This window comes from Erythranthe guttata, chromosome 2, assembly GCF_056151865.1.
Source record: "Erythranthe guttata isolate IM_541 chromosome 2, IM_541, whole genome shotgun sequence".
Taxonomy (NCBI): Eukaryota; Viridiplantae; Streptophyta; class Magnoliopsida; order Lamiales; family Phrymaceae; genus Erythranthe; species Erythranthe guttata.
Window position 1 is genome coordinate 16,277,895 of NC_142534.1, and position 13,296 is coordinate 16,291,190.

General features: G+C 31.3%; 1 protein-coding gene across 1 annotated transcript; it reads left to right on the forward strand.

Annotated features, from left to right (window-relative positions):
• Nucleotides 1-1,529: 1,529 nt before the first annotated feature.
• Nucleotides 1,530-3,270, forward strand: LOC105963965 (uncharacterized). The gene is made up of 3 exons (XM_088815081.1): nucleotides 1,530-2,072; nucleotides 2,258-2,552; nucleotides 2,632-3,270. The coding sequence occupies exons 1-3, from the start codon at nucleotides 1,849-1,851 to the stop codon at nucleotides 3,007-3,009; spliced, it is 897 nt and encodes a 298-aa protein (XP_088671207.1). The 5' UTR covers nucleotides 1,530-1,848; the 3' UTR covers nucleotides 3,010-3,270.
• Nucleotides 3,271-13,296: the final 10,026 nt, after the last annotated feature.

Genomic DNA, 13,296 nt, shown 5'->3' on the forward strand with positions numbered 1-13,296 from the left:
TGAAAAAAAAGGTACGCCCGATTTTTAGGGGTACTATGGTAAAAAGGACATCATATAGGTTTGGCTTCACTTGAAAAGGAATGAGATGATACTTTTCAATAGTTCTCCCTTCTTAGGTTGCTTTTACGCGTGAGTATGATATTCGTGTTTCTCTTACACGACGATATGTTCTAGTTCGACTTATAAATGCTCTGTGTATGACATTTTAGATGGAAAAATTATTTTAGTTCAAAACACTTATAAGACGCGTTCGTTGAAGCTTAAACATTCACCGTTTGCTACATTCGCCGAGGTTCTCGTTTATAGTTTACTACAACTGCAGCATATGTAAAATGTGAGTTGGAGTTCTGTGAGTAAGTATTTGTTCTACCATTCTGAATTTATGAGTTTTTTGTTTTACTCTGAAAGGGGTTATGAATTTGTGTGAGGTGAAAATCGTGTGGAGATTCTACACGCTTCTACAAAGCGCTACAAGTGTCACGTGGAATTGATGAACTCACGTTTTGCAGCATCTTTCTCCCGTTGAGATTAACTTTTATTAATAAACATTTGTAATTATTTCAAATTTTTTTGAAAAGTTTTTGCAGACCCTACTTCGTATCAACTATCAACTATCAAACTAGTGAATTAAATACGTCATAAATAAAGTTTTTGCAAATGTTTTTTAAAATGATTTTAAACACCTAATTTAAATATCATAATTCATAATAAATGAAAAATAAAAGTTTTATCTAACACTAAAAACTAAAGGGTAAATTATGGTCAACCTGTGAGGCAAATTCAAATTACAAAAAAGAAACTCCTCATGTTGGGTAATTATAACAAACTTCAACTATGAATCTTCTTACATGTTTATCTTTGCGGTGTCAAATTTAATGGAATCTTCTAGATTATGTGGAATATTTTCCAGTTTGTAGTCGTTTTACCCCATTCGAACTCCACATTTTAAAATAAGATGATCATGAAATGTATCTCTTGGCTTGTAAATATCAGATTGTGATGCATCACAAACTGCATTTTTGCATAAAACGAGTACAAACTAGAGAACGTTTTACGAAATCTAGAAGATTCTGTTTGTTGAATTTGACACTATAAGGTTGGACATATAAGAAGATTCATAGTTGATGGGTGTTGATTATAATTACCTAAACATGATGTTTTTTTTTATAATTTGACCTTACCTCAAGGAATGGGCCGTAATACAATTTATATTTTCTTAAACCGCCACCTAATATATCATTGCATTATATTAATGGGCCAAGATAAAGGCTAAAAGCCCATATCTTTCTGCATTTTCTTGTGTAGCCTAATTTATTGGCCCATTAAGCATCCACTAGTTGATACTCGTATCACTTCGGAAAGTTGCATGGGTATTATCAAAAATAAATAAATAATAATAATAATAATAATAAAAAAAAAATTAATAAAAAAAAGAGGCGTCAAAATCGGGGATTGAATTTGAACAGAGAGAGAAAATATAGGGGAAGTGGGGCAAAAATATAAAATAGTGGGTGTAGAACTGTAGATAATGCCAATAACCGCCTCAACCGCCACTTCCAAAATCCCCCCCAAACACGCGCCCACGCCAACACGCACACGCGCCCACGCACTAGAAATAATACTCACACTACTCCATAATACTAAAATCCGGCGACCAAAAAAACAAAAAACAAAAAATCCAGAATTCCTCTGAATTCATTCATTCATTCACTATTGCATGCATACTCACACTCACTCTGAATCAAACCCTAATTTTTTTTTATCACCTTCAAAAAATTCGCTCTTTCTGCAGTAGAATTTGAACTGCGTCGTCGTTCGATCGTTGTGGTTAATTGAGTTTCCGAATCGATGGTGACGGAAGGTCGGAGGAGAATTTCGCGCCGCCATGAAAACGGCGATCACGATCTGAGGAAAGGTCCGTGGAAAGAGGAAGAAGACGAAGTTCTGATCAACCATGTCAGAAAATACGGCCCTAGGGATTGGAGCTCCATTCGATCCAAAGGCCTCTTGCAGCGAACCGGCAAATCCTGCCGCCTCCGTTGGGTCAACAAACTCCGCCCCAATTTGAAGAAGTACGTTCCAGTGTGTGTTAATGTGTGTGTTTTTTTTTTTAATTTTATTTAATGTGTGTGAATCAAAGTTTTGTGTTAATAGATGAGGAAAAAAAAAAAGATGAATTTTTTTTTCACCGGCGAAATTTTTCCGATCAGTCATTTTGAGTTTGGTAAGTGTTTGATGAAATGCCTGTATGGTGCAGTGGGGTGAAATTCTCGGCGGAAGAGGAGCGAACAGTGATCGAACTACAAGCACAATTCGGCAACAAGTGGGCCCGAATCGCTACGTATTTGCCCGGCAGAACCGACAACGACGTCAAAAATTTCTGGAGCAGCCGGCAGAAAAGGCTCGCGAGAATCCTCCAAACCTCCGCACCATCTTCTTCATCTTCTTCCTCGAACAAATCCCACAAGATAATAATAACAAACAACGCTCCGACCGACCCGAAGGAAGACGAACCACCGCTTGTCAAACCCCCTTCCAACTTTCTTCATGAGGTCAGAATCTAATTCTTTTACAATATAATTTGTTTTTATTTTTTTGTATTAATTCTGAAAAAAAAACATTTTTTTTCAGATGAAAGCGGTGTATCCGATTAGTGTACTCGGTTACGAGAACTGCAGCCAGTTTGGAATGGACTATAATACGGCACCGGAGAACGAGAAGAAGCCGTTGTTTGGGGAGCCACGATCTGATTATCTGACTCCATTTGCTCCGGTGGCACAGATTCAACCGGAGTTTCCTATGCCGTTGGAAAGCCAAGAGTTTATTGCGGGGCTCGTCGAACCGAATTTTCTTGATGTGTTTGGGCAGTATTCCGGTGTGGCTGCGGGCGGGCAGCAGTTTCCTATAATAGATGTGCCGTTTGTTGGGAAGAGGGAGAATATTCCGGATGTTGGTTTCATGGACGACTTTCCGTCGATCGACATGTTCCCGAGTCCATCACGATGGTAGTTTGGTTTAGTTTACTTAGTTAATTAGCTATTGATCTTAACTCTTTCAATCTTAACTCTAGTTAGGTGTTTGTGTAGTTGTTTGTTATATTCTCTCTCTCTCTCTCTCTCTCTCTCTCTCTCTCTCTCTCTCTCTCTCTCTCTCTCTCTCTCTCTCTCTCTTGTTTGTGTGTTTGTGTGTTTGATGAACTGAAATTTCTCAATGACGATGTTCTGTTGTGTACTGTATATGTAAGGATTGATACTCTTTTTCTCTTTATAATCTCTCAACTTTTGCTTTCAATTTTTCTTGCACTTGTTTGTATATACGTACTTTTTTGGCTTTAGTATATATATATATATATATATATATATATATATATATATATATATATATATATGAAAAGAAAAATAAATGATTATGTATTTGTAACCAATAATATACATTTCTTGCACTAATTTTGCACCTGTTGTGAACATATCTTGTGTTAGGGTTTCACTCTATTTCTCTTAACTAAAGTTATTTTAATTCATATGTCATAACAATCTGAACAAAAATAAAACAAAAATAAAATAAACAACATTACAATTGACAACAAATTAATATTGGCATTTCATTAAAAAAAGAAAAGAAAAATCAAGTGAATTATAATTTTATTATTATTATTTATATATTACATCACAACAACTACTGTTGATGTTGATGTTGATGTTGATGTCGGAGATTTTGAGGCACGTAGGGTTTAAACCAAACATCCCTCCCTCTAATCCTCATCCTCACCACCTCTTCATTCCCCATTATATACCTCGGAAGATCCGAATACTTGAACGTAATCTTTCCGAAATCTGGATTTCTATCGGCTTGTCGTCGGCAAACGTATACGTGCTCCACCACATCCCCGTATTCTCTGTCACACCCAATTACAACACCATAAATAAATAAATAACAATAATAATAATAACAACGAATAAAATAATTATTTAATACAAATTAATTACCCGTTAAAGTAGTCGGAGATCTCCCACCACTTGAGCGGTGCAACACCGGCGGAGAAGGTCATGAACAAAGACCTCCTATTACGATCCTCTTGTGCAGGCGGCTGTGGTGGTGGTGGTGCAACTGCATCAGTTTCTAGGGTTAGCTCAAATGGTTGAGCATTAGGGTTCATAACTAATTACTGATTAGTGTCTTAATTAACTACTGATCAGTGTGGCTAACTGTTTATTATTACAGAGGCTCTTGCTTCAAGGTAATATGTTTGTGTGTGTGTGTGTATGTGATTTTTGCTTCAGTTATTTATAAGAGGGGAAGAGATGCACAATATTAATTAATATTTTCTTGCAATTGGAGATTTTGTACACTGAGATTACAGATTTATGTTTTGACTAACTGCAATAAAATGGCTTTGCCTAAACTGCCTGGATTTTTTCTTTCACTGCAAATTAAATGGGAAAGGAAAAATATATAGTGATTCTCTATTTCTTGGTCTGCCTATTTGACTGGATTAATTGATATTTCATATGAAATTGTAATTAATTTAATAAGAGACAATATTGTAATTATTGTGTCTTTAGTTTGCGCAAAATTAATAACCCGTCACGTACATTTCTTGCGCTAGATTAATAACCCGTCGTGTACATTTCTTGCGCTAATTAAAATAATAACATGTACGTACATTTCTTGCGCAAATTAAAATTTAATAACCTGTTACGTACATTTCTCGCGCAAAATTAATAACTTGTCACGTACATTTCTTGCGCAAAATTAATAATCCGTTATGTACATTTCTTGCGCAAATTAAAATCAATGACATGTTACGTACATTTCTTGCGCAAAATTAAAAACCCGTTATTTACATTTCTTGCGCTAATTTTGCGATAGATGAAATCATACAATGCATAAATATAGCCCATGTTAATATTACTTATGTTCTATTTGGATTTTATTTTGTTACAAGGAACATCTTATCCTTTCATTTTCTAATTTACAAAACTATTTTGTAATTTTTTCATTATTCTCAATTTATATATTTTGTTAATTTATAACACTTCTAATTTATTTAACAACGATATTGATGGAGGAATTGGATATATTTCAAAAAAACAAAATAGTATGAAAAATTATATTTATCATTCAAGTTATAGATACTCTACATTCAATAAGTATGTAGCAATTACAAAGAAGTATACATATATATATATATATATATATATATATATATATATATATATATATATATATATATATATATATATATATATGTCTATTATTAATTATTAATATTGCGGGAAAAATATATACTGATTCTCTATTTCTTTTCCTTTTCTTGGTCTGCCTATTTGAATGGATTAATTATTTGATATCTTACATGAAATTGTAATTAATGTAATAAGAGACAATATCGTAATTATTGTGTCTTTAGTTTGCGCAAAATTAATAACCCGTTATGTACATTTCTTGCGCTAATTAAAACTAATATCCCGTTATGTACATTTTTTGCGCAAAATTAAAATTAATAACCTGTTATGTACATTTCCTGCGCAAGATTTATAACCCGTTATGTACATTTCTTGCGTTAATTAAAATTAATAACATAATACGTACATTTCTCGCGCAAAATTAATAACTTGCTACGTACATTTCTTGCGCAAAATTAAAAACCCGTTATTTACATTTCTTGCGCTAATTTTGCGATAGATGAAAACATATAATGCATAAATATAGTTCATGTTAATAGTACTTGTGGTATTTAGATTTTATTTTGTTACAAAGAACATCTTATTCTTTCATTTTCTAATTTACAAAACCATTTTGGATTTTTTTCATTATTCAATTATTATATATTTTGTTAATTTATAACACTTCTAATTTATTTAACAATGATATTGATAGAGAATTGAATATATTTCAAAAAAACAAAGTAGTAAGAAAAATTACATTTATCATTCAAGTTATACATACTATACATTCAATAGTATGTAGCAATTACAAAGAAGTATACATATTTATATATATGTCTATTATTAATTATTAATATTGCGTTCATCTTGAGGTACGTAATGCTTCAACCAAACATCTCTGCCTCTTATCTTCACTCTTACAACCTCGTTGTTGCCCATTATTATTCTCGGCAGATCGACCATCTTGAAAATGATCTTTCCGAACTTCTGTTGTTGGAACACATACACGTGCTCCACCACATCTCCGTATTCTCTGTCACGACCAAAATAATAAATCACATTATAATTAATAGATAAATAATAAAATTATGTATATATATAAACTCCAAAATAAATTACCTCGTAAAATGGTTGGAAATCTCCCGCCACGTGAGAGGTGCATCGCTCGAGAAGGTCATGAACAACGACCTGTCGTCTCGCAGTGCACGTTCACTTTTCGGTATATAAGGTCTTGCATTTGAGTTTAACGGATTCATTTTCACGGTGGTGCTGTGGTGGTGAAGTGGTGGTGGTGGTGGTGGCTTGATATAATATGGCAGAGGTGGAGGAGAAAATCCAGTGCTTATTATTTATATACTTGATAGGAATTTTTTTGGAGATTAAATGTATAATTAGATGGTGCAGATTTTGTGTAACAAATATTGATAATTTATTTAATGTTTGAAATTGTTACTAAATTGCCTGGATTTTTCATTGACTGGTCAATGGTAATATTTTTGCCTACTACATAATGGAAGATATGTAATATGGGATTATGTATTTAATACTGAATGGACAAAATTAAAAAAGAAAAAAAAAATTTGATAGAGCTTGTGCTTAAAATTACTTAGATAAATTTCGAAATTGTGTTGTTATTGCGCATAATATTCTATGTACGTACGCTCGAATAAGTTTTAAATATGAAACGATTAATAACTAATTAAGCGCAATAACACCTCATAATTTGCGCTAGTATAGCGAATAAACTACGCGGTGTATATACGTTCGTACTTTTGATTTATACGTACATTGATTAATTTTGATGAATATTCTTAATATGAAAAAATAAATAACCAGGCGCTATAACAACTCACAATATGCGCTACTATTGCGGATAATTAACTACGTAGATATATACACTCATCGATCTCGAGCTTTTGTCGAGACTGACTCGTTCACACGCTAGCACGTAAATTCGAACTACAACTTTTCCGTTGTTGTCAACTCTTTTGCATTTGTCTAAGTAACAAAATATATATAATATCTAATTGTAATTAAAATTAAGAGAAACATATCATGTTACGTTTTTGTTAATAATAAATCAAATGAGATGATTTCACATGGGATTTCACATGCATTTCCACTAATATATACAATTAATATAATTGTTTTTTCATTTTTTTTTTTGGATTATGCTGACATGCTTTGGACCTTAGTGTGTTGTAAGAAATTGAATTTTCGAATATTATAAGATTTTTTTTGTATTTTTTTTAAATGGACAAAATATAATGGGGAAGTAAATCATTGTCTGGACATCAATCATGAGCAGATTTATGTAATGACAAATATAAGAATTATTTATTTATTGGGTTTTCTTTTTGTGTTGTTTTATTATGAAATGGGCCCAATCTCGAGCCCAGATTCCTAAATTCCAAGGATTTCAATTGGAAACAAAATTGTTATCAAAATCAGGAATATGAAATTCCAATTTCCAATCAATTGTAATTTCAGAGTATAATTCATAAAACCCCTTTTATCTTTCTTCCAAAAATTATATCTCCAGAATTCATACTATTATTTATTTTACTAGGGTGTGTAAATCAAAAAACAAATTCCGATTTCACCATCCCAATCCGAATTTTGAAATGATTTTTTTTTTCAATAATTTCTCGAATCAAAGTCAGAATATTTGTCAGTATAAAATTTTCCAAAAATATAAATTTCGATTCGAATTCCCTATTTTAACCCCCTATAGTATGGGCCTTATGTCGGACCGGCCCAATTTCTCGGTCCGATTCGACAGTTCAATTATTTTTTTTTAAATCAATTTTATCCATTTAACCGATTATTTAATCCATTTAATTAACACTTTATGTCAATTTTACTGTCGACTCCAATAATAAATGCGTGTTCATCGATCCCTTTCAGATTGCATGAACATAGTACCCAAAAACATACTGAAGTTTCAAATCAAATTAAACAGTATTAAATATTAATACAACTAAAGTTTGAGTAGGGCATGTTAGGTAAGCTTGACAAGTCTGTAGTTGTCTCAAGAACAAACATGTTTGGTTCATATATATATACACCACAAATTATAAGCATCTTTTTTATTTAATTTTGTACAAAATAAAAAAAATTAAAAAAAAAAAAAAACTGTGTATTTATTATCTAATTAAATCTCAACCCCCTCACCGGAAAATAAGGCATATTATGCATCTGCATTAATTAAATTAGTACCTTACCTTGAGTTTGAGGTTGATATGCTCAAAGTTCTTTCTTGTCAATTATTTATGTGGCTGAGAAATTTCAATAATATCGCTTAAATAATATTTTTTTATAATCACGATTTGGTAGAAATGTACTAAATTATTAGTTTAATAATTTAATATTTTGCTAAATTAAAAAACCTGATAGTCTTGGCTGTATAATTAATTTATTGAAGTTTAACGGTATGTGCTTCAGTATGTCAAAAAATAATCAAATTAGGCTCTAATTTCTTTTATTGAATATAACCTTTAAATTAGGCACTTATAAGTAGGTTCACTGAAAAATCTTTTATCAACTTAATTGTTAGTTGTTAGGATAGAGTACTATTGTCCAAAATATAAAATAATTTAAATTTATTATTATTTAATTATTTAATTTTTTTAGGGATTATTAGCAAGATCCCTTCGTCTAGGAAATGTAGTTAAGGAAACCTCTCTCCCAAAAATAATTAGAGAAAACCCTCTTAGTTAGTATTCCACCAAATATTATTTTTATAATTCCAAATCTACCCTTAATTGTCAATATATTATTTTAAAACCCTAATTCCACGACGAGCAAATCCTCTCCCAATTCCACGACGAGCAACAGCAGAAGCAGCGGCGGCGGAACAACCGCGCCGGTGAGGCGGATTTGGTTTGCGACGCCGCGGAGTCGTGCTGCGGCAGCAACTTCGACGAAATCGACCGGCGCGGGCTACCATTGGCGGAGAGCACTGCATCGGACGGCGCAAACATCGCCGGAGACGGATGCATTGCGGCAGCGGCGAGCAGCAGGATGTGCCGGAGCTGCGGGAAAGAGGAATCATGCGTGTTGCTTTTGGGATTAAATTAAATTAGGATTGGGATTAAATTAAATTAAATTAAATTAAATTAGTTTTCTTAATTGGTGGAGCTGAACATGCTCAAAATCTGACGGGTTCGGCCATGGCAGGAGCTCTGGGTGGTGTGGGGACGATGGGGAGGCTGATTTTGGGTTTTTTTGTGGATCGGACGGAGGACGGTACGTGTAGAGAATTTCGCGCAGGCTGAAACCTTAATCGAATATGTGCATGTTCATAGTCGATTAAGCTAATCGACTATGTTCTGGTAGTCGATTAAGGTTGATCGACTCCATTTTTTTTTTTTGGATTTCTTGTTTATTGATTTCAATTGTATAAATCATTTATAATGCTTGAATATTTTTTATTTTTTGTAAAACATAGTTGTTTTTGCATTTTTTCGCAGTTGTAATTTGTTATGTTTAGTAGCAGATTCTTAATCGACTATGCTTCATCATAGGCGATTAATATACCTCATATAGAAAAAAAATTAAAAAACAATTTTTTTTTTAAATTAAAGAATTTCCTTAATCGACTATGAAGCATAGTCGATTAAGGCTAATCGACTATGCTTCATAGTCGATTAAGGAAACCGATACAGAAAAGACGGGAAAAAAACAGAAAAAAATAAATAAATCGCTAAGCGCGTAACCCAGTGATGATGTGGCGGGCGGGGGCAAAGCTGTAAAACATAATGACTCAAAATGAGTGTGGATTTTTCTCAAATGGACTGAAATATTTTGGACCTCTCTCCATTAAAAAAAGTAATGAGAGGGTTTCCTCAAAGAGCCCCATTATTTGAAGTTAGTATCGACAATTGATTAAATTCCAGAGAAAGAAAATCTCCAAATATATATGATGTTAGCGAACAAGATAAACACATTACTACAATCCAAGCAAATATAAAAGAATTTATTTAATTTTTATTTAATGACAAATAGTGTTTTATTGTACATGTATTCTTCTAAGATGGATCCGAATCATATACCTAATTAAGTAGTTCAACAACTCCATCTTCTATTAATTTAATTAATTTTCTTAATCACAATTAATTGCTAAGTAATAAAATCCTAATCACTGCCCTGAGTATATATATACACACATATATATATACATACAACTGTGGGGCTGCCTATTTGAGGGCCATTGGAAAGGGGATATTTAGAAGGAAGTGGGAATATTAATATTTAAATATTACCAGAATTAGGACAAAATATATATTATATAAAATTTCAATATAAAATATTGACCCCATATTCTAGTTTAAAAGATTTTGAGCAGTATAACATTATTTAAAATAAATAATGTTAATTATGATTAACATATATTTTTCAAGATTTGATGTCCCTTTCTAAATAATTGACTAATTGTGCTTACTAAATCTGATTAATTTTGATTGAAGCAATTTAATTATGTGTATTATTGCATGAAGATACAACCAGTTTATTTACGATATATCTAACGAATACTAACAATGTTCGCATAATTCTCGATTCTGCATTTAATCGAGTTTGAATTTTTTTTAAATGTAAAAAAAATTAAATTAAATTTAAATTGATTATTATTAAAATAGATGAAAATACAAAAAAATAGTGTTAAAAAAAATAGCAAGTAAGAAACTGAATTCCAGCAAATATTGGGGCATGACTAAATTTTGTTGAACAAATTGGACCCACTGGCATGTGACCCATGTTAACTATTTTAATTCAAAATTCGTTTTCTAGATCCATCTCTGCTGTAATTATTTTCACAAAATAGCATAATTGATTAAAAATTTAATGAAATATATCGTATCCTAAATATTAATTAAATGATTTTTTTTTTTTAAAATGAAAAATAAAATAAATAAATGGTCATGTGTGAATCATTTTATCGTCACCCCTGAAAACAAAACCCAGATGTATAAACTAATTATATAGCACCATAAAAAAATATTGTCCCTCATGATTACGCATACCATGTTTATTTATTTATTTAATTTTCTTAATTTAGTTATAAAAAATAAAAATAAAAATTGGTCAAAATTGATAACATGGCGCCGTTTGAAGAGACATTCATTGTATTCAGTGTTCTTTTTCTACATTTTCATGACGTCAGCATATTTTATTTTTCGAGTTTGGGAAGAGTACAAATTACGTGACACTATTTATTGAATTTTTTAATATATATTACATGTATATGCATATAATTTTGTGCCATTAAACTTTGCTATATTTGTAGTTGAATAATAATAGTTAGAAACTTGGTATATTACGTCATTTCGTCACACTTTTAACTACAACTCTAGAAATATTACGTCATTTTGTTTGTTTAGAAGGGGCAAAACGGTAAAAAGAAAAAAATGAATGTCTAGTACTCCATTTGTTATATAATAATTAATAATTGTCTGTTGTTAAAAATATTTTTGTTCGATATTATCTGTCACTTAAAATTTTCAATACTGTATTAAATGTAATTTTTTTTCCTATTTTAATCTTATGCAAAGCTAAAAACGGGAGTTGATGAAGTAATAGCTAGTTTAGGGCTACAAACTGAATCAAGTTAGTTGATGAAACTCGTTTGAACTCAGCTCATTAGTACAACAAACCAAACAATTGAATACAAATTAGTAACCTCGTTTGATTAGATGCGAAGCTCAATTACAACAAATAGAATTACATATGTAAAATAAAATAAAACATAATTACTGTTCGAGTTCGATTTGTGCTAAAGCTGTTTACACTACAATTCGTTCGACCTTGACTCGACTAATTTATAAAACAAATGATTCTTTTTATATATATTCAATTTGAACCATATAATAAAATGTTCAATAGATATTATTGTGTGTGTGTATATATATATATATATATATATATATATATATATATATATATATATATATATAATAAATATAGAAGCCCCCATGATACAAATAAGTCATCGAGGCCATTTAAGTTGCATTAAAGGACTTCCAGAAAAATTAATGGAAATCCTTGTTAATAACCCTACCCAGTGGGGGCCGCTACCCCCAAATTGCATGACTTATTATCAATGTGCGTAAAATAGCATGGCCCCCTTTCTTAATTAATTACCTAGAATGACCCCCAACTTTGTGGGTGTCTCTATAATTGTTTGCCATTAATATATGTAAAATCAAATTATATGTCACTATCGTGATTAGGGAGTTAAAGCTAATTAATTTAAATTAAATCGGATTGTATTAATTATCTACTGACTAACTAACTAATTAATTATTTAGTCGGATGTTCGATTCCTTGTATTTCACCTCGTATTAACATCTCTTGTTTCGAATCATTTCATATAGTTTGTATCGTTTTTTTTCAGGGATAATTTGCGGCCATTTTTTTTTTTACGCGGGATTAAAAATGTTAGTTTGGATTTGCCAACGAAATATGTTATTAACTCATACTAATTAGTTGAGAAGTAGAAACGGGATGAGCTCGTTTGATTTCTACAGTTAAATAGTAGGAGTTAGTAAATTAAGATGGTTGGTTGGTAAGATTCATCACTATTCAAGCTCGTTTCTAAAATGAAAGCTCAGAATTAAATGTTATATTTCATGAAATTAATAACTCACCTGGGATTAATTTTGCAATTTTGCAGGAGGTGACTAAAAAATAAAATTTATAGTTTTATTCTTGAATCAATAACTTAATTTTGTTAAATGAAAAGAATTTACAAATAGTTCACATATAATAACAGATTCTAACAAATTTAATACAAAATATAATCGAATGAATCAAACATGTTACTATTAACTTAATGGGCAATTAATTCAATCAGATATAATTCGATATAGACAAAGAAACAAGGTCTTAATAAATTAACTGTGACAATTAATTAACATATTGTCTGAAACTCTTTATGTACTGATTCATTTTTAATCTATAGACGGGCTAGGATTCCAGCCCAACCCTCACACTCATCGGGTGATCGTTCTTTAAAAAAAAAGATTAATGATAATTAATTGAAAGATAAAAATCTCAAACCATGTGTTTATTAATTAATTTAAAGCTCCTCAAGGGAATAAAGAAAACAATTATAGCACCATTGTACAAG